Source organism: Aspergillus ochraceoroseus (genome assembly GCF_002846915.1).
Source record: "Aspergillus ochraceoroseus IBT 24754 chromosome Unknown P175scaffold_1, whole genome shotgun sequence".
Lineage (NCBI taxonomy): Eukaryota > Fungi > Ascomycota > Eurotiomycetes > Eurotiales > Aspergillaceae > Aspergillus > Aspergillus ochraceoroseus.
This window is the reverse complement of record NW_024468476.1, coordinates 2,961,895-2,981,596: the sequence shown is the minus strand read 5'-3', so window position 1 is coordinate 2,981,596 and position 19,702 is coordinate 2,961,895. Positions and strand designations below refer to the sequence as shown.

The 19,702-nt window shown below is 49.6% G+C and overlaps 12 protein-coding genes across 12 annotated transcripts; 6 read left to right on the top strand and 6 right to left on the bottom strand.

The window, feature by feature from the left end:
• Position 1: 1 nt before the first annotated feature.
• P175DRAFT_0497762 (class II fructose-bisphosphate aldolase) lies at positions 2-1,114 on the bottom strand. The gene has a single exon (XM_040896347.1). It carries the CDS (start codon positions 1,053-1,055, stop codon positions 192-194), a length of 864 nt encoding a protein of 287 aa, XP_040756045.1. The 5' UTR covers positions 1,056-1,114; the 3' UTR covers positions 2-191.
• Positions 1,115-1,491: 377 nt separating this feature from the next.
• Positions 1,492-2,919, bottom strand: P175DRAFT_0425858 (uncharacterized protein; the record flags this gene model as incomplete). Its single annotated transcript, XM_040893133.1, has 3 exons — positions 1,492-2,046; positions 2,105-2,598; positions 2,664-2,919. 3 exons carry the CDS (start codon positions 2,917-2,919, stop codon positions 1,492-1,494), a joined length of 1,305 nt encoding a protein of 434 aa, XP_040756044.1.
• Positions 2,920-3,257: 338 nt separating this feature from the next.
• On the bottom strand, positions 3,258-3,857 carry P175DRAFT_0528149 (uncharacterized protein; the record flags this gene model as incomplete). Its single annotated transcript, XM_040899587.1, has 3 exons — positions 3,258-3,351; positions 3,499-3,567; positions 3,628-3,857. The coding sequence occupies 3 exons, from the start codon at positions 3,855-3,857 to the stop codon at positions 3,258-3,260; spliced, it is 393 nt and encodes a 130-aa protein (XP_040756043.1).
• A 698-nt stretch (positions 3,858-4,555) lies between these two features.
• On the top strand, positions 4,556-5,115 carry P175DRAFT_0506257 (uncharacterized protein; the record flags this gene model as incomplete). Its single annotated transcript, XM_040898174.1, has 3 exons — positions 4,556-4,577; positions 4,628-4,859; positions 4,932-5,115. 3 exons carry the CDS (start codon positions 4,556-4,558, stop codon positions 5,113-5,115), a joined length of 438 nt encoding a protein of 145 aa, XP_040756042.1.
• Positions 5,116-7,359: 2,244 nt separating this feature from the next.
• Positions 7,360-8,511, top strand: P175DRAFT_0520543 (uncharacterized protein; the record flags this gene model as incomplete). Its single annotated transcript, XM_040899156.1, has 1 exon — positions 7,360-8,511. One exon carries the CDS (start codon positions 7,360-7,362, stop codon positions 8,287-8,289), a length of 930 nt encoding a protein of 309 aa, XP_040756041.1. The 3' UTR covers positions 8,290-8,511.
• Positions 8,512-8,525: 14 nt separating this feature from the next.
• Positions 8,526-10,046, top strand: P175DRAFT_0553932 (polysaccharide lyase family 1 protein; the record flags this gene model as incomplete). Its single annotated transcript, XM_040900526.1, has 2 exons — positions 8,526-8,924; positions 9,023-10,046. Exons 1-2 carry the CDS (start codon positions 8,782-8,784, stop codon positions 10,044-10,046), a joined length of 1,167 nt encoding a protein of 388 aa, XP_040756040.1. The 5' UTR covers positions 8,526-8,781.
• A 54-nt stretch (positions 10,047-10,100) lies between these two features.
• P175DRAFT_0513571 (oleate hydratase) lies at positions 10,101-11,910 on the bottom strand. The gene is made up of 2 exons (XM_040898761.1): positions 11,333-11,910; positions 10,101-11,272 (listed from the first exon to the last, which is right to left on the bottom strand). The coding sequence occupies exons 1-2, from the start codon at positions 11,866-11,868 to the stop codon at positions 10,141-10,143; spliced, it is 1,668 nt and encodes a 555-aa protein (XP_040756039.1). The 5' UTR covers positions 11,869-11,910; the 3' UTR covers positions 10,101-10,140.
• A 90-nt stretch (positions 11,911-12,000) lies between these two features.
• P175DRAFT_0497751 (uncharacterized protein) lies at positions 12,001-12,240 on the bottom strand. The gene has a single exon (XM_040896346.1). It carries the CDS (start codon positions 12,222-12,224, stop codon positions 12,021-12,023), a length of 204 nt encoding a protein of 67 aa, XP_040756038.1. The 5' UTR covers positions 12,225-12,240; the 3' UTR covers positions 12,001-12,020.
• Positions 12,241-12,467: 227 nt separating this feature from the next.
• On the bottom strand, positions 12,468-13,067 carry P175DRAFT_0497750 (uncharacterized protein). Its single transcript, XM_040896345.1, has one exon. The coding sequence runs from the start codon at positions 12,994-12,996 to the stop codon at positions 12,631-12,633; it is 366 nt and encodes a 121-aa protein (XP_040756037.1). The 5' UTR covers positions 12,997-13,067; the 3' UTR covers positions 12,468-12,630.
• A 2,007-nt stretch (positions 13,068-15,074) lies between these two features.
• Positions 15,075-16,560, top strand: P175DRAFT_043137 (uncharacterized protein). Its single transcript, XM_040893482.1, has one exon. It carries the CDS (start codon positions 15,333-15,335, stop codon positions 16,245-16,247), a length of 915 nt encoding a protein of 304 aa, XP_040756036.1. The 5' UTR covers positions 15,075-15,332; the 3' UTR covers positions 16,248-16,560.
• Positions 16,561-17,396: 836 nt separating this feature from the next.
• Positions 17,397-18,186, top strand: P175DRAFT_0428521 (uncharacterized protein; the record flags this gene model as incomplete). Its single annotated transcript, XM_040893304.1, has 3 exons — positions 17,397-17,732; positions 17,801-17,915; positions 17,984-18,186. The coding sequence occupies 3 exons, from the start codon at positions 17,397-17,399 to the stop codon at positions 18,184-18,186; spliced, it is 654 nt and encodes a 217-aa protein (XP_040756035.1).
• Positions 18,187-18,683: 497 nt separating this feature from the next.
• On the top strand, positions 18,684-19,600 carry P175DRAFT_0506253 (RTA1 domain-containing protein; the record flags this gene model as incomplete). The annotated part of the gene is made up of 2 exons (XM_040898173.1): positions 18,684-18,870; positions 18,927-19,600. 2 exons carry the CDS (start codon positions 18,684-18,686, stop codon positions 19,598-19,600), a joined length of 861 nt encoding a protein of 286 aa, XP_040756034.1.
• Between the last annotated feature and the right edge of the window lie 102 nt (positions 19,601-19,702).

The window sequence follows — 19,702 nt, the reverse complement described above, 5'->3', positions numbered from 1 at the left end:
TCGACGCGCTCTGGGCTGTTTGCACAGTGGTAGTGCGTCCGCTTCGCATGCGATTCCCCCACAGTCCAGACTATGGTTTTTTTTTTTTTTGGGTGCAACCAGAAAGCAGGTGTATCCTGAGTAATGCGAGTCTTGGATGATCTATCTAGCTTATCTTGAATGTATGGAGTCATGACATCGGGATACATTCATTAATACCTCCCCGTAGACCCCAACATATCCATACACCTCTCCACAGCCTTCTGCATCTCATCCGTTGCCTCCTCCAACAGCGCCGTCAGCGGTACCCTGCCGGCCTTCTCCCGCTGCACCCGAACATACTCATTATTCAACACCTTGTTGATATTCACCTTGGCCACCCCGCAATCAATACACTTCTGGAAAATCTCCTGGCTGAAGGGGTCCGCGCCATGCAAGACCAGCCGCACGCGATCGCCCACCCGCGCATGAATCCGCCGCAACCGCTCATACTCCAGCTGGATGCCGCGCGGCCCATACTCCCCATGCACATTCCCAAACGCCGGCGCCAGCCAGTCAATCCCCGTGGCCACAAACTCCTCGCTCTCCTCGGGCGACGTCAGCAGGCCCTCCAGCGCCAGCGCCAGCGGATCCGCCACGCCGTCCTCGCCGCCCTCGATGCGCCCGGGCTCGGCCTCGGTCGCGATCCCCCGCGCATGGCAGTACCCCACCAGTTCCGCCGTCTGCGCCAGGTTCTGCGCCTTCGCGTAGTGCGACATGTCCACCATGATGCTGTCGAACCCGCCCAGGTCCGCCGCCCGCCGGATCATCGCCGCGCTCTGCGCGTGGTCCAGGTGGACGGTGATGGGCACGCCCGCTTTCCGCGCGGCTTCCGCTGCCGCGTGCACGAGGATTCCGTCCGCGTATTCCACCGCCCAGGGGAACAGCAGGATCATGGCCGGCGACCGCTTGGCTTCGGCCGCGCGCACCGTGGCTAGGATTCCCTCTATGTTGTAGCAGCACATGGCGGGGACTCCGTAGTGGTTTGCCGCTGCGTGGTTGAGGATGGCTAGGGCGCGGTTGTTGGAGAGAGACATTTTTGTTTTTTTTTTTTTTCTGATAATTTTGGTTTTGATTTAGAGAAGTGTAAAAAAAAGGGGAAAGGGGATTGATTGATTGATTTACTACTTGTTTTATACATAGTTAGTACCTGGTAGTTAACTAAGTAACTAGTGTGTAGTGTGTAGTCACGGAGTTTTTCCGATTGACGTCAAAAAAAAAAAAAAAAAACAGATTTAGCCGTCGTGTTTCGGCTCGAATATTCTCGTTTCGGGGTTTTGTCCGTATTTTGGACAAATATCAATGCGTTGTTTATTATGACGTTTGAAGACCGCTGATCTGTAGGTGATGGATAGGTGAATCACATATTCACAGAATATAATGTCAGCTATACCGTAGTCATTTCTAGCTAGCTACTCCAGTATTATATTGGTCCACACATAAATCATAGTACATTCATCACTACGTGGAATCCTAGCGGCCATAGACACTAATCACACTGCTGCTACTTTGTCCTCCGAGTCCGTGTCTTTGTGCCATAAATAACATGCTCAATGCCGCATTTCCTAGATGCAGTGGGCAGTGCAGGTCTCGTGCTTTCTGAACTACATTCTCCAGCGTAGCAGCAGCCTGGTCGATGCTGGGAGAACCCTCAGGGGCCTTGTCGCCAATGCGTTCCTCGATCATCTCTAGCCCTTGCTGCATGAATATCTTGCTGGCGCCAGCAGCTTGGCTGACAAGCCCGTAGAATTGCGCTAGGTCGACCTGGAGGTATCGGGCAAAGGATACCGCCTCTGCGGCAGCAACAAGGTTAACGCCCCGCATAAGGTCCAAGACTAGCCCGGTGGCGGCCTCAGGATTGGCACATGCAGTGACTTCTGAGAGAGGCCTGGGAAAGTATTGTCGCACCATCGCCGAGTCATCCTTAGGACCCCATCCGTGCAAGAGACCAGAAAGGTAAATCTGTTCGGCAGTGGAGCACAGCGGGGTAGGGAAACGGTGCTGGCGAGCGGAGAAGGTGATAATTCCCTGTAAGCAGGTTAGAGGGACGAGTGCATCTTCTAAATTCTGCAGGAACAGCACTTACAGCATCCTTGAGGATAATGGTCACTGCGCTTGCACCCGGATTCCAGTCCTCCTCCAGCATCCGTGGAAAGCGGTTCTCATGCATCCAGGTCCATGCATCTGATTCTATGATCTGACGTGCGATTTTTTGAGCATCCAATCCGAGCTGTGCCGCGAATCCCATCGCCTCACTTGCACCCAGGATGTGAATGGCAGCAAGGACCTGATGTACCATCTTCATGTTGCTACCGGCCCCGATCCCGCCGGGGACTAGGTACAGCTTGTGCTCGTCCGACATTTCTTGTAGGATTCCCTGAGCAGCCTGAAGGGCATCTTCCGCTGCCCCAGCCATGATGGATAGTGTTCCATCTGCTGCGCGCTGGGCACCTCCGGAGACAGGGCAGTCGACAAAGCGGATGTCGCCACGCCCGAGGGTTTGGAGTTCCGTAGCAACAGATTGGGCGTAGGAAGCAGAGACAGTGGAGCAAAGCATAAGCACTGCATTTTGAGGCAAGTCTACAGGATCACATGAGTGAGTTTTGTAATATGACGTTTAAAGTAAAGCGTATCAAGCTACATACATTTGATAATACCGTCATCCCCGAAGAACACTGATTGCACCTGGGGCGCAGAAGCCACCATACAGACATAGAAGTTCTTCCCTTCGGCAGACTCACGAAGCGACGAGGCAGGGATTCCTCCCGCCGACTGGAAGCGTTGCACTGAAGCAGGGAAGACATCAAAACCATAAACGGGGTAACCTTCTTTGACAAGGTGAGTGGCCATGCCGAAGCCCATGGCCCCCAGGCCCACGAAACCGATTGATGGTTTGGACATGATCGAATTGGATAGGGTCTAGGGGTAAAGATAGACTTGGATGTCTGTGGAAAGGGAACTCCATAGGGGCGAGGAGCCTTAAAAGCAGTGATAGTACCAAGGCAAGGCGGGGAATGCGTGGGATGTCAATGAAGAATCGGACTTGGTCCGACTACTCTGTACACAACACAAAGCTGGCGCGTCCGAGCTCGGCAAGGACTGAACTGCAGTCCCGAAGAAGCTGAAATTGATGACGACGATTGAGAATATTTGTTCCATGGCTTGAATCGGGCATGAAGTGCTGCTGTTTGTTAATCGCTTTGCTTTACGCGGCACAGCACTCCTACTGACATTTTAGCCTAAATCCCCACTATTTTCGAGGGTAAATCTGGCAAAAACCCGGCTTTGTCGATGCTCGATATGCTTTTGTATTCCCCCGAATATGGCAGAGAGCTAAAAGGTTCTGTGTCAAGCAATATTCAGTTAGCAGAAATACATCAGATGCGCGGCTGTAGCGCAGAAGAGTTGCAATCTACCAAGATTTCAATCCGAGTAAGCTTCATCCAAGCATCCTCTTAGGTATACGTTTTGGAGCTTTACAGTGTACACCCCAGATTAGCTTTGGGGATGTGGAGGGCCGCTCTGTTGTGAAGCAGCTGAAAGGGTTCGCTAAGAGCAACAAAGGGTTAGCCCAGAGCCACCAGACTCAAGGGTTGTGGTGAGACGCACAAAGGGCTTTCAATCCGAGTAAGCTTCGTCAAAGCATTTTTCCGCCTAGAATTGCATTTTCGGGTCTTCCCCCCCCAGACTGGGTGAGGTGCGTTGTTGAGGCTGGCTATGTCTGGCCAGCACTGGCGCCCGTTATTAGGCTTTCGACAGGACGCCGTTAGACACGTGTCTCGATCACCTAGCATTGCGATGGCCAGAAATAAAGTCTCCGAGAGATAGTGGTATGACATTGTAGATGGATGGATTGAAGGATGAGCAGTGGAAAGAAGAGAGAAGCTCCCAGCGCGTGATTTCCCAAATGGTGATTTGAGGCGTAGCAACGGTTGCCTGAGGCAGCATAGAGCCCTGGTTTAAATCTCGCACCAGCATTTCAATGCTTCCTTTGTTATTTTGCTATCCACTATGGCTACAATTAAAATTTATTCAAAGATGATCATGACCCCGGAGGGACATTGACAGTGACACTACTCAGCCCCCGGGCTTGGGCATTATTATCTTGGCTGACGTACCAGCCTTGGAATATCATGCCCTGGGGATGCCTATTTTTTCTAATTATATTCTGGATTAATTGTATGGGGCACTGCCCTGACTTAAGGGAGTAAGTAGCCTTTTACTATCCTAGTGTTGTCGCTTTGTACCTGGTGGAGCTAAGGCTTTTATACAACCCGCTGTCTTTCTCTGTAAGTTTCTTTCATAGGATGTGGCTTAGATACGGGAAATCTTTGCTTGTGGCATTTGCCAGCAGCCCTCGGGCATTGTGCTCCAGAATAGTTCCATGGGGCCAGAGATGCAAGGGTATAAGAGTATGACTGCCCAGGGAGATAGATGACTTGTTTGCTCTTCGCTTCTACCTGGTCATCTTGTCTGTCCGTTTCTGCGACTTACCTATCACGATACTCTCAACCTAGGATAAAGCTGTACACTCAAAATGGCTGAGAAAGTGGCTCCCGGTAAGCCTTGAGATACAACCCTTTTCAATTTCCTCACTAACACACCCTAGTTCCTCCTTACGAGCAGCAACCACTGCAGAACCTTCCCCCCGCAAACCAGCAGCCCAACAGTGTTGCACCGGGCACGCAAATGCAGCCTCCCCAGCAATATGCCCCGCCCAGTAGTTACGCCTCAGCTGCACCTCTGCAGTCTCTCCAACGGAGTCCAGCCCCTGTCGACTGCCCTGTTTGTGGAGTTCGAGAGATGACCCGCGTGGAGGCTGTCACGGGGAACACGAATCAGTATGTATATCCAAGCCTTGTAACCTTCATCTTCCGAGACGAATGACCCTGGAAAACTAACAAACATTCCAGTGCCTGGGCTGCTGTGATGTGTTTCTGCCTTTGCTTGGGGTGCGTCCCGTATATGATGTCGTCCCTTAAGAATGTGAACCACATGTGTGGAAGGTGCGGAGCCATGCTTGCTACCTGGCACAATAGTGGTCGTGTGGATATCCACCAACACGCCCGTGTTGCCGGTGGAGCTCCAGGATCCTGAGATAGCGTTTATATTGTTTGTGTGCTTATTTGATAGATACCTATAGGTTGCGCTTTGGAATATGGCGATAGAGGTTATGATAGAGTTGAAATTAATGTGACTTGATACATTATCTATAAAATAGTTAGGGGTTTCCATCTTGTGTGATGATCTGAAATTGTGACTAGGGTTAGGGACGATACTACAAGAAAGTACGATCAAATAAAGAGAGACTGACAAAAATATCGAAGAGAAGAAGAGAGCTGAAGTCAGTAGAGGTGAGGTTGGGGATGTTGACGAGATTCCCCGAAAAGGAAATGCGATACTGGGGATGGGATTCAGCCTCCAAGTAAGGCAAGTCAGTCTATTTGGCGCCGCATTATTCCTCAAGGCGTATTTCATGTTCTTTGTTATCCCTCCCCATGATCCTATACTTTCCGGGGTTTCACAGAAAACTGTTGGTTGAAATAAGCTTCCTCTTCAGCAGCGTGATCCAGGCCCTTTTGGCTTCGTGACGTCAAACACTCCCTGCGACCCAATCGAAGCCATCGCCAATATGGTTAAGTGATGACAGCAGGAGCTAAATCTGTGCCTGAGGAAGTTTAAGCAGAGTTTAAATGTCTCAAGAATGCGTATAGGGCACCGATTTGCATGATTTCAAGGACGAGAATAAATGCGAACTGGTGCAGTATAGCAAGACTTGCGGACCGTGATATCGTGGAATACAAATAACCGAATAGGAGACAATCACCGGAGACTGACTACTAGGAATGGAAATATGCTTGTCGAAATATAAGCTTCGCGATGAACCCAGCGTTGCATACAATATACTCTCTGCCTCACGTCATTGGCATCCGCGTCTCCCGAGCCCTAACTTTGTCAAGATTGTTCGCTTGTGGTCTCTCATCTGTCACTTTCCCGCTCATTCCGTACACATGTGAAAAATATTCTGGGATACCCTTGAATCTCGAGAATCGTCGAGTTGATCCCGTCCATTTCCTCCTCCCGCGGGGCAGGTCAGCAGATGAACAGGCCCGGCAGGTTCAGCGCACTCAAAGACCCAGACCCGGAGCTGAGCAGAAAAGGTTTGAGCTGATCAGTTCTATAGCTCCCCAGCTAGCCAGTACGGTCACCTCGAAGAAGCTGGAGTCGCACCGGTACATAGCTAATTGAATTAGATATGCCCGCCCTCGATCTCCGTGCCCTAGAAGCCCGTAATCAGGTCATCGAACGAAGAAACTGGGCCAGCGAAAACCCGGGCCCGATCCTAGTTTTCTGCATAGTTTTTGTCGTTGGCATGGGAGTTATCCTTCTCTTCGCATATCGTCGATGGATGGCTAGGAAAGCGGCCCAACAGCAATATCAGTGAATGCAAGGTGATAATTTCGGGTCTCTTGTGGGTGTGCTGCTTTTATTCTCCTGTAATTTATTAGATGAACAAACCTGATTAACGAAGTCCTGGGGACTTTAATCGATATGTTCAGATTCTTAGGGGCTTCATTCCGCACGGTCACTGTTTGAGGTGTAGGGTTAGATATGGTATGTGTAGAACGGAGGTTTGGAGTAGTAATTACATGCAAAGTACCTATAATTTCTAAATACTTCCATAAGAAACCCAAGAAGCTCGTCTTATGAAACAGACAGCTAATGAAATTCTGCTCTTGTCCTGGCCAATGGACGAATTCTTTGATTGGAAGGAATTGCAGATTATCATGCGAGATTTACATTGATATTGGCTCAAGTCTATATAGTAAAAATATCACCTCATGGCTCCCAGTCTGTGCTAACTAGGGTTTCATAAAGAGACAGAGAGGTTGATAACTAAGCCCTAATTTCACGGTAATTTCCAGCCCAACAGAGAATAATATTCATTATATCATAAAGGAAGAGAAGACCTGATAAGTAATGGAAACCCTAACAAAGAGTTACAAAAGCCTTGTGTGATAAGTGCTGCCTTTGAGAGCTCAGGAACCTGGTCAATAGCCGAAAGCTAAACAAAGAAGAGCGGACTCTGGAAGGGGAAAACCCCGGCCAGGTAGACTACAATACAATGAAGACAAAGAGAGCAGCAAGTGTTGTCTACGTAGAGAGTAACATGTCCTTATAGACAGCAAAAGGTATAAGAAGCCTCTTGCTCGCTGGACTTGGATCATTTCCATCCAACAAACCAGTTGCGCCAAACATTCAAACTAGATTCTATACTACGATACTCTCTCTAGCAGACGCTTAACAACAAAACAAACACAAGTCTTGAAAACTGTCAGTATGTGCAAGTACATTTACCATCATTACCCTACCTGTGGCCATATCTCTTCCTTTACTCTGGACGCGTGCATTGAAGTGACCAATTGTCTCCGCAGTGGTACTCCCCCCTCTGGGCATGATGTCCGCTCAACCCATGATCTCTTATCTGCGACGCATATCCCCTACTGTATCCAGTGCGAAGCGGAGTGGGTACATAACCTGACCCCTCGGAGCAACAGCCACAGCAGCGAGAGCGGCATTTTCGATCCCCTGCCCTATATTTCCCTCGAGGGACTTGAGGCCACCGAGCCAATCATTACGGCCGAAGTCACCATGACCCTCCCGGGAGAGACAAACGGAGAGATTTCCCGCCATGTCCCGGCAGATGCGGTGATGGGAGAAATCCAGCAGGGGGGCCACAGGCACATAGCCATTCCTCGACAGGTGATTGATACCCTGAGTGATCGCTACATTGACATGGAAAATTTAGAGACCCATTCTGCCGCTACCCCCCACCAGGATGCTACCGGAGATAGGACTGACAGGGTCAATTACTGGGTGGAGGGGTTAGGCGAGTACGAAAAACTAGGAGGATTCCGGGATTCCGACGGCGAGTGCGACTACGACGAAGAGGAGATGAGGTCGTTGCCGTCTTCTTCTTCGCCTCGTCCTCTTTCCTCTGCATCGCCTCATACCCCGGGTACAATGTTGCATGGAACCTGGACCCCTGGACGTACGTTTCTTCAGTCTCCGTCCCCAGAACAAAGTGGACCGCATGAATCCGAAACCCTGTCCACGGACGGAGTCACCAATCATTCGGATGCCCACATTACCATTATGCCGAGCGAGCTAGGCGACAACGGGGCGTTTATGCATGGTCTGCAGGTGTTGTTTCCGGCGCTTTTTGACCCCAATGAGAATGAACTGTGGGAGGAGCGCATGATTGAGTAAGGCCGATCGCTGCCCGTTTGTCTCTCTGCTTTTCTTGTCATTGTCTCATGTTTCTTTTATGCCAACCGCGGAGGTTTCAGAATGATTTGCCGCAGCCACGGGAGAACAACTACAGAGAGTGGTGATAGACCGAGGGGATAGTCTTGGGGGATGGATTTCTTGAGTTCATGATGAGTACTGACTGGTGGAATCGTTACTATATGTTGCAAATCTTATTGCTATAGCTAAATTGATATGTTTCTCTCGGAGCTTGGCTCCTAATTCTGTAAATTATTTCTGCAGGTGAAGCGGTCATCCTTCCCCTTTGCCCAGGATCGTATGGTTAACCCGACTCTGATGCGGTTGGAGCGAGCTATTATTCCCTTGCCTGCATCGGAGGAGACCTTTATCAAAACCTATATAAAGTGCCCTACTCTCCCAGCGCTGGAACTTGTGGGAGAAAGTAAAACCAACCCAACTCAACGCAGTTCATACATTATCTGAGCAGGCACCATGAAGAGCACGACATTGGCTTTTCTTTTTACCTTGCTTGTGCACTCCGCCAGTGCGCGAGTTGTTGGCTCGCCTTCAGGGTTCGCCGCTGGAACGACTGGAGGTGGAAAGGCCGAAGCTCGAGCTCCATCTAGTCTTAAAGAGTATTCCCCCCCCCCCCCCTTTTCCTCTGCATTAAAGCAAGCCAAAAAAAAAGAAATAAAGCAAAGGCAAAGAATGTATGCTGATAAACCTGCAAAAGACTGATCTCTTGGATCACCGACGACAAGCCCCGCACAATTCTCATCGACAAGGAGTGGAACTTTATTGGGACCGAGGGCAAAACAACCGGGAAGTGCTGCAGTACTTCGACCACCACCTGCAAGGGCGGGACTAGTGCTGGACAGGCCTCCATCCAGGATACCTGTGGTGATGGAACTTGGGTTTCTTGCACTTATGACAATGCCGCACGCACTCCGCTCATTGTCGGGTCGAACAAGAGCATCGTGGGTGTTGGGAACAAGGGAGTGATTAGGGGTAAGGGTCTGCGTGTAACCAATGGCCACAGCAATGTGATCATTCAGAACATCCACTTTACCGGATTGAACCCAGAATATGTCTGGGGTGGCGATGCAATCACTCTGGACAACTGTGACAAGATCTGGATCGATCACAACAAGTTTTCCCTGGTTGGACGGCAGTTTATCGTGAGTGGATGGGGTCCTGCCGGCCATGTTACCATCTCAAACAACGAGTTTGATGGCGCGACGAAGTGGTCGGCAGGCTGTAATGGGAAGCATTATTGGTCTCTTCTCCTTATTGGCGAGAAGGACTGGTATACCTTTGAGGGCAACTATATTCATGATGTCTCTGGGAGAGCGCCGCATCTTGGAACCGAGCGTACGAAAAGCAACATCTTCTTCCACGGGGTGAACAATTACTTCCGGAATATCGGTGGCCATGCCTTCGATATCAATACGAACACCCGGGTGCTGCTCGAGGGCAATTATTTCGACAACGTTAACACGCCGCTCACAGATGCCACGTTGAAGAGCGGCGCATTAGTATACGATGTACCCACTATGGAATCTGCAAATGCATGCAACTCTCCGCTGGGGTACATCTGTGAGTGGAACCGGTTATCGGCGTCGGGTAAGTGGCCTGCAGTCACGGATAAAAGGGTATTGGATGAGGCCTCTCGATACAAGAAAGACTTGGTCCGGCATTATGGGGTTGCGGATGTGCCTTCTAAAGTGCTTGCTAACGCTGGCGTGGGGAAGATATAAACGCTCCGTTATTATGGGACCTTTTTTTTTTTTTTTTTTTTTTTTTCTTTTTTTCATCAAAGGTGTAAATCATATTTCTTGTTTACATATTGGATTATAGCAAACCTAGTAAATTAATTGCTGATGTCCGTTTGGACTTCTTCAACAGCCGATCTACCTTCATAAGATGTCGTACAGCCATTTGTGCTCCTCGAACGCTATAATCAGCTGTAACCACAACCTCGTCTGGGATATTAACAAACGGACCGATCATTGCCATATTAGCTACCCCCGGTGGAATGATATGCGGCCGATTTTCGGGGACTCGAGGAAGCAGCGTTGCAGCAGCGCGAGGTTGGATACACGGAATAGTAATGGATTTACTGGTGATGGGCTCGATTGGGAATTGCAGATGGTGCAATATTTCCGAGAGAATTTCCTGACCTGAGCAGTTGAGCATTGGCTTCGCGAGGTAATCTCCATTCTTCTCGGGAAACAGAGCGTATCCACAGCAGACTTGGACGCTGTCCGGCTGGTCCGGGAAGACAGGTTGGCTAGGGATGCGGAGGGTGATAAGCCAGGAAGAGTCGCGTAGTGTAAGAATATTTGTCGGCCCAGGAGCATTGCCCGTGGCCTCTGTAAGACGGGTGAAGAATTCAGGCGAGTGGAGCGTGATGGTGAATGATTCGATGCGGGAGTCGTGCAGCCGGGTGCAGAAGTTATATGCGTTCCCGAATTTGGAATGCTTTGTGGAAAGCTCGAGCCAGAGCAGCCAGTTCTCGTCCAGCTCGGTATCTATTGGGTTGTCCTCGGTGTCAGGAGTGAGTGTGCTCTGGATATGTTCGAGACACGGTGGAGGGTGCGTATTATCCCCATGCAGGATGCTGGAGTAGATCGAGCCTAAATTGACCATGACAAAGTCATCATCTTTTAAGAAAATAGTCTTCTCCTTAGCGGACGGGATGGAAGTGCTTCGTTCGTGGGCTGGTGCAGTGCGGATGGCCGTGACAAAAGACGGTTCACGAGTGTCCTTGTCATAAGCAAATATGACGTCGCATACGGTAGTATTGAAGTGAAAATCTACCCCTTTGGAGTGCAGAAATTCGACAATTGGATTTATTATAGATTCATGAACGTTGTATTTGCCAGCGTCGAGGGGATGAAGCCGCTGGAGATCATGGAGGTTGTTAAATCGGTGGAGATACCGACTGAATTCAGCGGCGCTGTGAGAGGGTTTAAACCCGAATCTACAACAGTCAACGTCGCTTCAAGATTGAAAAAGCAATATCACTATCGAGGATACGCACGTCGTAGCAAGTGTGAGCCAATATCCACTGTGAAAGAAACTCTCGTTGAAGAAATCACGGATATGGGCTCTACCCAAGGCCTTCTCTGTTTTCGATGCCAGCATGAACAGGTCGATGCGATCCCGCAATCCCAGGGTCGCCTTTTTCGCATCAACTCGAGATATTCCGTCCGGTTTTCGTTCTACAAACCGGGTCTGTGCCGGCTTTGTGTGTCCCTTTGCCTCATGAGATTCCGCATGTTGGAGTATGTCGTCGCGCAACGTTTGCTTGGGATTGGACTTCGAAGGAACCAAAGAGAGCAGGGCGTCCATGCATATATCATTGAACTGGGGCCGCACACCTCCGCGATAGTCATAGCCATGCTCCGCATCCCCGAAGCTGGTGGTGGTGCCACCTGGAGCTCCAAGCGTCTCTACAATGTGGATTCGGGAGGGCGGTACTTGCGCCTCTTGCAAGAGATGCACAGCCGCCGTGAGCGACGCAATACCGCTGCCCAGGATCCAGGCATCTAACCGGTCTGGCTGTCGGATAGACATGTCGATTATCGATTCGATGTAGAGATAAAGGAAGAAAGAAGATACGAGAAGTTCAGACGCGACGATTTTGCGCGGGTGACTTCAATATTTGGATGAACCACGGATCGCGCTGATCGTATGACGCCATACTGGATGACATATAACCTGATTATTTAAAATGCTTCATATAGTTGATTTGGTAAATCAGAGAAAGAACAAATTGGACTGTAATAGCCCAAGGGCTGGACTGAATGCACTGTCCCCGCCGCCCGGATTTCGGGTTGTGGCTCCTTGCCTGCAGAGTACTTTGGACCTAGGTCTTCAATATTAAAGCCACGGGGATAGTACTTATCGTCTTCATCTCCAGGGAGTGGCATTCCCATCGCCCAACCGATCCGCCCTACCTCTTTCATTTGTCCTAGAAGTTGAATCTATATCCAGGGTAGAGGGGCTTTTATGGTAAGAAACGAATCCGCCAGACCATTTCCACCCTTGCCCTCTTTAAACTAATACCATTTTGCTGTGTGAAGCCTACCTTACTATGTGAATAGCCGAGGCAAAGTGCCATACCCAAATTCGGATCTACGTGTGGTTCGGAGAGTCGACCCGGATATTGTACACAAGATCTCCGTTATAGGACGGGGTTATAGGGCTAGTTTGCCACGGCTACACTACCCAGGGATTCAACCACGGCAGAAAAGGATAAAGAATGTTACGAGTTAAAGAGTCAGTGCATCGTCATTTTGGGGGAGGAATTATGAGTTTTACACATGTAGTCCTAGTTTAATACCCGGCTGATTCTCTCCTCGATGACAACCCAATCGACTCAATCATCGACCTCGTGCCCCCCAGGATTGAAGCCAGCACCACTCCCCTATCCTGGACATCTCGATCTATCGATGTCTGGACCATGATGCCCCTTAGATCCAGCTCATTCCGATCTTGACTTGCTTCCGTGGCCGGGGTGGGATAAGCACTCGCACATACCAGAGAGCACACATCTCGCGAGAACATGGAGCTGCCCGTCTTATACGGCCACTGGCTTAGAAACTGCGTGAAGTCGACGGAGTGATCATGCTGTGATGAGCGTTTACGCATGTGGCGGAAAGGGGACTTCCAGGCATGTAGGAGGGGACGCATAAATGCCATACAGGCGCATGCAATGGTAAGGTTGAGTTCTAGAATAGTCCATATTGTTTCAAGGGAGCCAGTTGCTGCACTCAATCAATATCAAGGCACTCAATGCTGGGGTTAACGACGAGGGGTGACCTACAGGTCAAATGAGTGTTTCTGGAATGAAGGAATTCCACAATGCGTAGCAGACTGAATGCGCATACTCTGGGTGATATCAGTAAGGGGTTTGAAGCAGTGAACGGATAGGCTACTTACATTCCACCCAAGGAGAGGATGAGAGTGAGTTGACTTTTGCTTCTTTGGACCGAGTGCATTTTCCATACTATAAAAATGGGGATGGAGAGAAGCACAAGACCCTGAGCCAGAGAGACGGCTCTGGTAGAGGTATACAAATCCTTCTTTCCATGCATACAGTTTCCCAACACAGCGGCTAAGCTCCAGGCCATTGTGGAAATTATGAGATAGGTTGTCACGGTAAGCCAAAATCTGACAACGGCTGTAAAGGTGTAGTAGGAAGGAGATGCTGGCGACGGCAATGGCAGAGATAAAAGCAGCAATTAGTGTTCGACCCAGTAGGGTTGATCTACCTGATCATCGCCGTGTGACTGATAATTGATATTCGGCCATGTCGATTCTCGGAGCAGGCGTCGTCGCATCGCGGTCCTTATATATTTCAGGAAAGCAGACGGCATACATCGACCAGGATTGCATACGATGCGGATATATCGCGTTTCGGGAACCTAATTTCCTCCGACGGACGAACAAGGAAAATGCTCTAAAATTTAGGCCGACGAATAGCCGGAACACTAAAGGATCGAGTCTTGATGTCATTAAGGTGCGTTTATTCCGGTGGCAACCAAGCACCGGACACTCATTCTCTTTGTGAGCAGAAGGTTTTATTGTCTACTGAACCGTGCTGGCGTAGTGATTGATCTGGGTTCTATTCCGGCCAACTCACGCGAGCTCGGACATTCCCTTCTCAGGATACTACGCTGGACCTCTAGGGCTTAATTGTGCAGCTGATACCAGAGGTAATCCAGCGTTTCGAGGTTGACAAAGGCGTCACACGCACCCGGAGAAACAGAGTCGAGACCATCTCAAATCTATCGGCACGATCTTATGTAGTCTGCCGTTCGATGGATTTACATGGACCGATCCCCCGAGTTTTACCCATAGACGCGGGTCGTGAAGGGTCGTGGGTAGTTAACTAGGTTATTGAATGCTTGTTATTCATCATACGGAAAGCCTCTCGATAATCTCTCCCTCTAGGAGCCATTCGTATCGAAACCATTCCACTTGGTGTCCCTTGACCGTAATGAACTTCTAGAACCGGGTTCAGTGCCGCTGGGCACTCGAAAACTTAAGCTGCGTCTGAATACAAATTCTTTATCTCGATCTGCCTTGCCCATAGGAGCACACGTAAGATTGATCCATCGTTGAGGATCGAGATTCATACATCACCGAGCCACCTGGGTTCCAGCTCCTTTATAACCTTATTGAAGGTTCATAGCACCAGTGAATATGAGCAGGATGTGGCTTTGTTCCTGGACCGCCATCTAACTAAGCGGGATTATACAGACGATCACCTCGCAATTGCCCCTGGTTCAACCCGAGAATGTATATTCTTATCTCGGGTCCCAGCGCAGGACGCATACTTGTCTTACATCCCAGATTGATCCAGTGTCGCCGCATATTCCTCTTCGAGTTGAAGGATCTACAATCTATGGTAGGAGTACTTGTGACAGGAAGGATCCATCACGGCGATCTGTGCACTGGAGGAACTTCGCGCAGAGGGCGTCGACCTTTGATGTTGGTAAGCTTGAGGGAGGAATGAGCTAACTAACTACAAGATTGTTCCCGCAGCAACCAAAGCTCTGTGTGCCATGCCACCGACATGGAAGGGATCAAGCGACTTGTTGTCGAAACTGCTTCAAAACACCCAAGCATTCGCGTAGAATTCAAGGTTTAAACCCCGAAACATTGTTGGATCCCGATGTAGAAGGGTTATCTTCCACCTTTGAATGAGAAACAAAGCGAATTCTATATAGAGTTTGAACCCGGCCCTACGGAACAGACGTTCCTCGTTTCAAGGAAACCGTAAAAGTATCTCTATGGACCGGGCTCGATTCTGGTAGCACACGGGGAAGGAAGCTGTCAAGGCGATGCATTGTTAACGTCCAGCCGCCCTTTCCCTGTCTTTCAAAAGGGGACTACCTTCCGCATACACCCTGGTTTATGTGTATATTGTTAACGATAATGAGTGACTTTTGAAAGCTACCTCCAGAGAGGAAGGCGCTAGAAGTCAGGATCCTACAAATGGCAAGAGACACTACCTCATATGGGGCAGATAAATGTTCTACTTCGGGACAACGTGGCTACTATTGATGCTCAAAACGCCTACATTATCAGTATTCACCATGTCACTGAACATTCTCTACCAAGTTTTACACAGTATCGTGACCGTCTACTGGATATTTTTGCTCCCTGTCATATTCTTAGTATACCATGTGTTTCCATATGCTGCTCGCACTTCAACGTCGGGAGAAACGGCAGCACAACGAGCAACAACTTTCCGCCCTCAGAATCACAATATCTCCCCGTCGACTCATCCCGCTCGTGTCGGTCGAAGCCTGAGACACCAACTTGTTCCCCCGGCTCGCGCGGGTCTCAATTCGGATTCGGCAGTGGACGACGTCGCTCGACAGCTCGAGGTACTCCGAACCTGGATATCAGATAACATCATGAGTGGAATGTACTTATACCCTAAAGTTCTTTCCTACGACAGCGAGCTGGCACGAGGGAGATGGTTTATGCGATTCCAGTCACATGAATTGACGTATTTGGATAAATTCCAAAACTTTGCCGACACGGCTGCGGGCAGGATCAATATTCGACTAGCACTTCTCGCCATGTCAGTCCGGCCGCACAGTCCCATGTCACCGGTCTACTGGGCGGTTGCCCTAATTCCTGGCTTGCACCTGGAGCGGTACCTTTTGATATACATGCCCAAACAAGATATCCACGGGGATTTAAAGGCCCATTTCCTGGATCAGCGAAGACGATTTGTTGACACGCTGCGAACTCGTGTGAAGCTGGTCAAAATCTTGGCCAATCGGGAACGCATGGAACGGGGCGAGCAGGATAGGGATCATCTGCGAAGCTGTCTTACATGGATCAGCATAATGATCAATCAAGGAGCTGAGCCTTTTCGGCCGGTGGGGGATATCCGGGCCACTTGGACAGATATGAGAGAGCTTAAGCTTTGAACGGTTGGGGGAAATTGTACACGGTGGTTTCCTGATTCTTATCTTAGTAGGTTCCCCGAAGTATGAACTTTGGTTTAATTCAACTGCAGAATACGTGGGCTGGTAGTAGATAGTCTAGGTAATTTGAAAGCTATCAAGGGCTTTTTCTCTGTCCATTCGAGTTCTCTAGCCAGTCAACCACCCAACAACGATTCTGGATCTGTCGTAACCAATTTTAGTATAAATGTAGTGTCCATTAGTGGCAAGTTCCAGGATGGTTCTACCCCGGAATATAACAAACGTACACTTACATTAGTTTAAATCTGCTATAACCCTCATATAGACTATCTTTATTCCTGGTTCCTATTTAAATTCTTCATTTTCCCTTTGTTCTCTCCATAACAGTAGCCATGGAATACCTACAGAGTATGAGTGCAGCAGCTAGATTATGATGCACATTATAGCAGAAGGAAGCAATGTATCAAGGCCAGGATCCCAAGTAATAGCCGCTGTTAGGGTTTGGAATGTCCCAGCACAGATGACGACCCATCTGGCATAAGAGAGACCGCAGTGGCATTCAGTAATTTGTAATTCTATCTTAGAAGGGTAATCCTCCTCTGTCGGGGCTTGGAGGAAAGGATTGAGAACTACATAACGATTGCCAGGGAGTAAGTTGTCAAGACCGTGGATATGGAAGTCCGACCCGGCGGCCGCCCTGCCTGGGTTTGGCAGCCCGATTTACTTGGGATCCAGCAGGATCGCCAATAAATTAGAGTGCTTATTGGTGTCAACTGCGGCATTATTTCCAGATCCAGCTGGCCAGCCCGACTGGTGGGCACAGGGTGATTGGAAATATAGAGATCGACTGACGGAACGACAAAGAAATGTCCTTTTACAATTATTAATACTTCCGCCCTCCTGACAAATAGGCCCACCAAGTGTTCTTGAGGTCTTTTTATTGGGCAACGGCGCGGAGCCCTTCAGCGGGCAGACGGATCGACGGCTATGCATTACCTTGTACCAGTGCCGATGGCCATATCTACACAGTAGGCACCAGATGAACTACTGCAATGCGAATCAAGTATATAAATCAACCCTTCTCTGCCATGGATGTTGGTTTCAGATCGCACAATCCACCACCCCTTCCGCTCTCCACATAGTCACGTCACCATGGGCTCTATCGCCGGCCAGTTCAAGAACCCCGCCACGGCCAGTCTCCTCGAGCTGGTCAAGGGCCGCCGCACTATCTACGGCCTGAAGGCGGAAAGCCCCATTTCCGATGAGGCCATTGAGAGCATTGTCAAGGATGCTGTTGTGCACGTTCCCAGTTCTTTCAACACCCAGACTTCCCGGATTGTGTTGCTGCTGAAGGAGGAGCACAAGAAGCTCTGGGATATCGCTATCAGCGCCATGGAGGGCCTGGTTGCTGCTGGCCATCTTTCCCAGGAGGCCTTTGAGAGCAGCACCAAGCCCAAGCTCGAGGGTTTCCGTGCTGGTTACGGAACTGTGAGTCCTGCGCTTCCCTCTTGTCCTAGTGTTGTAATCTTGACTCGTGCTGATGCACCAAACCCCAGGTTCTGTTCTTCGTCGACTACGACTCTCTCAAGGATGTCAAGGCGAAGTTTGCCATGTACGCTGACAAGTTCGACCCCTTTGCTATGGAGTCCAACGCCATGTCCCAGTACCTTGGTATGTTGTCATCTATCTCCCTTTTTCATGTTACGCGTGTGGTCTCTAATCGGTATGGTATGATATAGTCTGGACCGCGCTGAGCTCCGAGGGCTTCGGTGCCAACTTGCAGCACTACAGCCCGCTCATCGATGAGCAGGTCCAGAAGCAGTGGAATCTCCCTGCAACCTGGAAGCTCGATGCTCAACTTGTTTTCGGTACCCCTACGTCTGGCCCCTTGGACAAGGTCTTTAGCCCTCTGGAGAACCGCTTCAAGGTGTTCGGCAACTAAACCGGTTCCGTTGGAGTTTATGACTATATTACTAGATTTTGATTTAGCGACAATGCGACATAAAAATAGGCAACTGTCCATACATTGAGCTTCTTTTGTTGTAATTGGCCCAGGCTACACTTTTCAACTGTATTCCAATACCTCACCTCACCCAGTGGGTAGATCAGGCCGGAAACCAATCAATGCGCTTCAACAGTGAAAATTCTAATATAGACAGGGGGGTTCCATTAAGTTGATTAGATACTAAATTTAGTTTCTCCGCCACGCATTCAAAAAAAGTTTTTCTGGCCCTGGGGAGATTCCATGGAATGTTCGCCCATGTTTGGCGTATTCGTTCCAACATTGCCCAAAGCGGTAATCCCTACAAGGAAGCCATTCGAGACATCCAACGAATATAAAGAAGATCAACAGTGCAATCATGGCCACAGGCTCTTGATTAATTCCTATCTCCCAGCTTTGCTTTCCATATCGTGGTCAGATCTTTTTTTTTTTTTGAAATGGATTTCACCTTCCACCCGGGCACGAATGGCTCCGCTCCCTGGGTAGAATTCTACCCTTATTACCCTTCTCTCGGGGCAGGATATGCCTTCACGGCGATATTCGGCATCGCGACTCTCGTCCATTTGGCCCTGATGTTTCCCTATCGAGCGGCCTATTTCATTCCGTTTTTCATCGGAGGAATATGTAATTCCCTCCATCTATATCTATATATATATGTATAACAGTACTAACACCCCCAGGTGAAACATTCGGCTACTACGGTCGAGCCCGATCCCATCCAGACCGCACCGCAATCGGACCCTGGGCCCAGCAACAAATGCTCATTATGTGCGCCCCCCCACTGCTGGCTGCCACGGTCTACATGTCGCTGGGCCGCATCATCCGCGCCCTAGACGCAGAGCACCTCTCGCTGATCCGCACCAAACGGCTGACGGTGCTCTTTGTGCTCAACGACGTGGTGTCCTTCCTGACCCAGCTCGTGGGTGTCGGCATCCAAGTCACCGGCGACGAACGCGTCATGAAAATCGGGCTCAAGGCCGTCTTGGCCGGCCTGATCTTTGCCCTCGTGGTGTTTGTCGGCTTTGTCTGGATCGCGGTTGTCTTTCATCGCCGGTTGAGGGCAGAGCAGACCGGCGTGGCTCGGGGGCTGAAGATCAACTGGGGGCGCTACATGTGGGCGATCTATACGGCGTGCTTGATGATGATTGTGAGGAACTTGGTGCGGACCATCGAGTTTGCTGCCCCCAAGGGAGCGGATATCCGCGACAAAGAGGTTTACATTTATGTGTTTGATGCGGCGACCATGGCCATCACGATGGGGGTCCTGGCGGTTTGGCATCCGGGGATGCTGGTGAAGCGGGCGAGGAGCGTTGGCAAGGCTCAAAGTCCGGAAATGGCGCCGTTGAGTGATTAGTAGATCTCGATTTTTCTTTCTTTCTTTCTTTCTTTCTTTCTTTCTTTCTTTTTTTCCCACCCCTCCTACGACGGTTCCTATAGATTTTTGGGTAATGATTTA

Coding starts and splice junctions, on each gene's coding strand:
- P175DRAFT_0497762 (XM_040896347.1), bottom strand. CDS start 1,055: ATGTCTCTCTCCAACAACCGCGCCCTAGCCATCCTCAACCACGCAGCG.
- P175DRAFT_0513571 (XM_040898761.1), bottom strand. CDS start 11,868: ATGTCTATCCGACAGCCAGACCGGTTAGATGCCTGGATCCTGGGCAGC. Junction 11,273..11,332: donor TGGCTCACACTTGCTACGAC/GTGCGTATCCTC, acceptor TGACTGTTGTAG/ATTCGGGTTTAAACCCTCTC.
- P175DRAFT_0497751 (XM_040896346.1), bottom strand. CDS start 12,224: ATGCCACTCCCTGGAGATGAAGACGATAAGTACTATCCCCGTGGCTTT.
- P175DRAFT_0497750 (XM_040896345.1), bottom strand. CDS start 12,996: ATGGCATTTATGCGTCCCCTCCTACATGCCTGGAAGTCCCCTTTCCGC.
- P175DRAFT_043137 (XM_040893482.1), top strand. CDS start 15,333: ATGTTCTACTTCGGGACAACGTGGCTACTATTGATGCTCAAAACGCCT.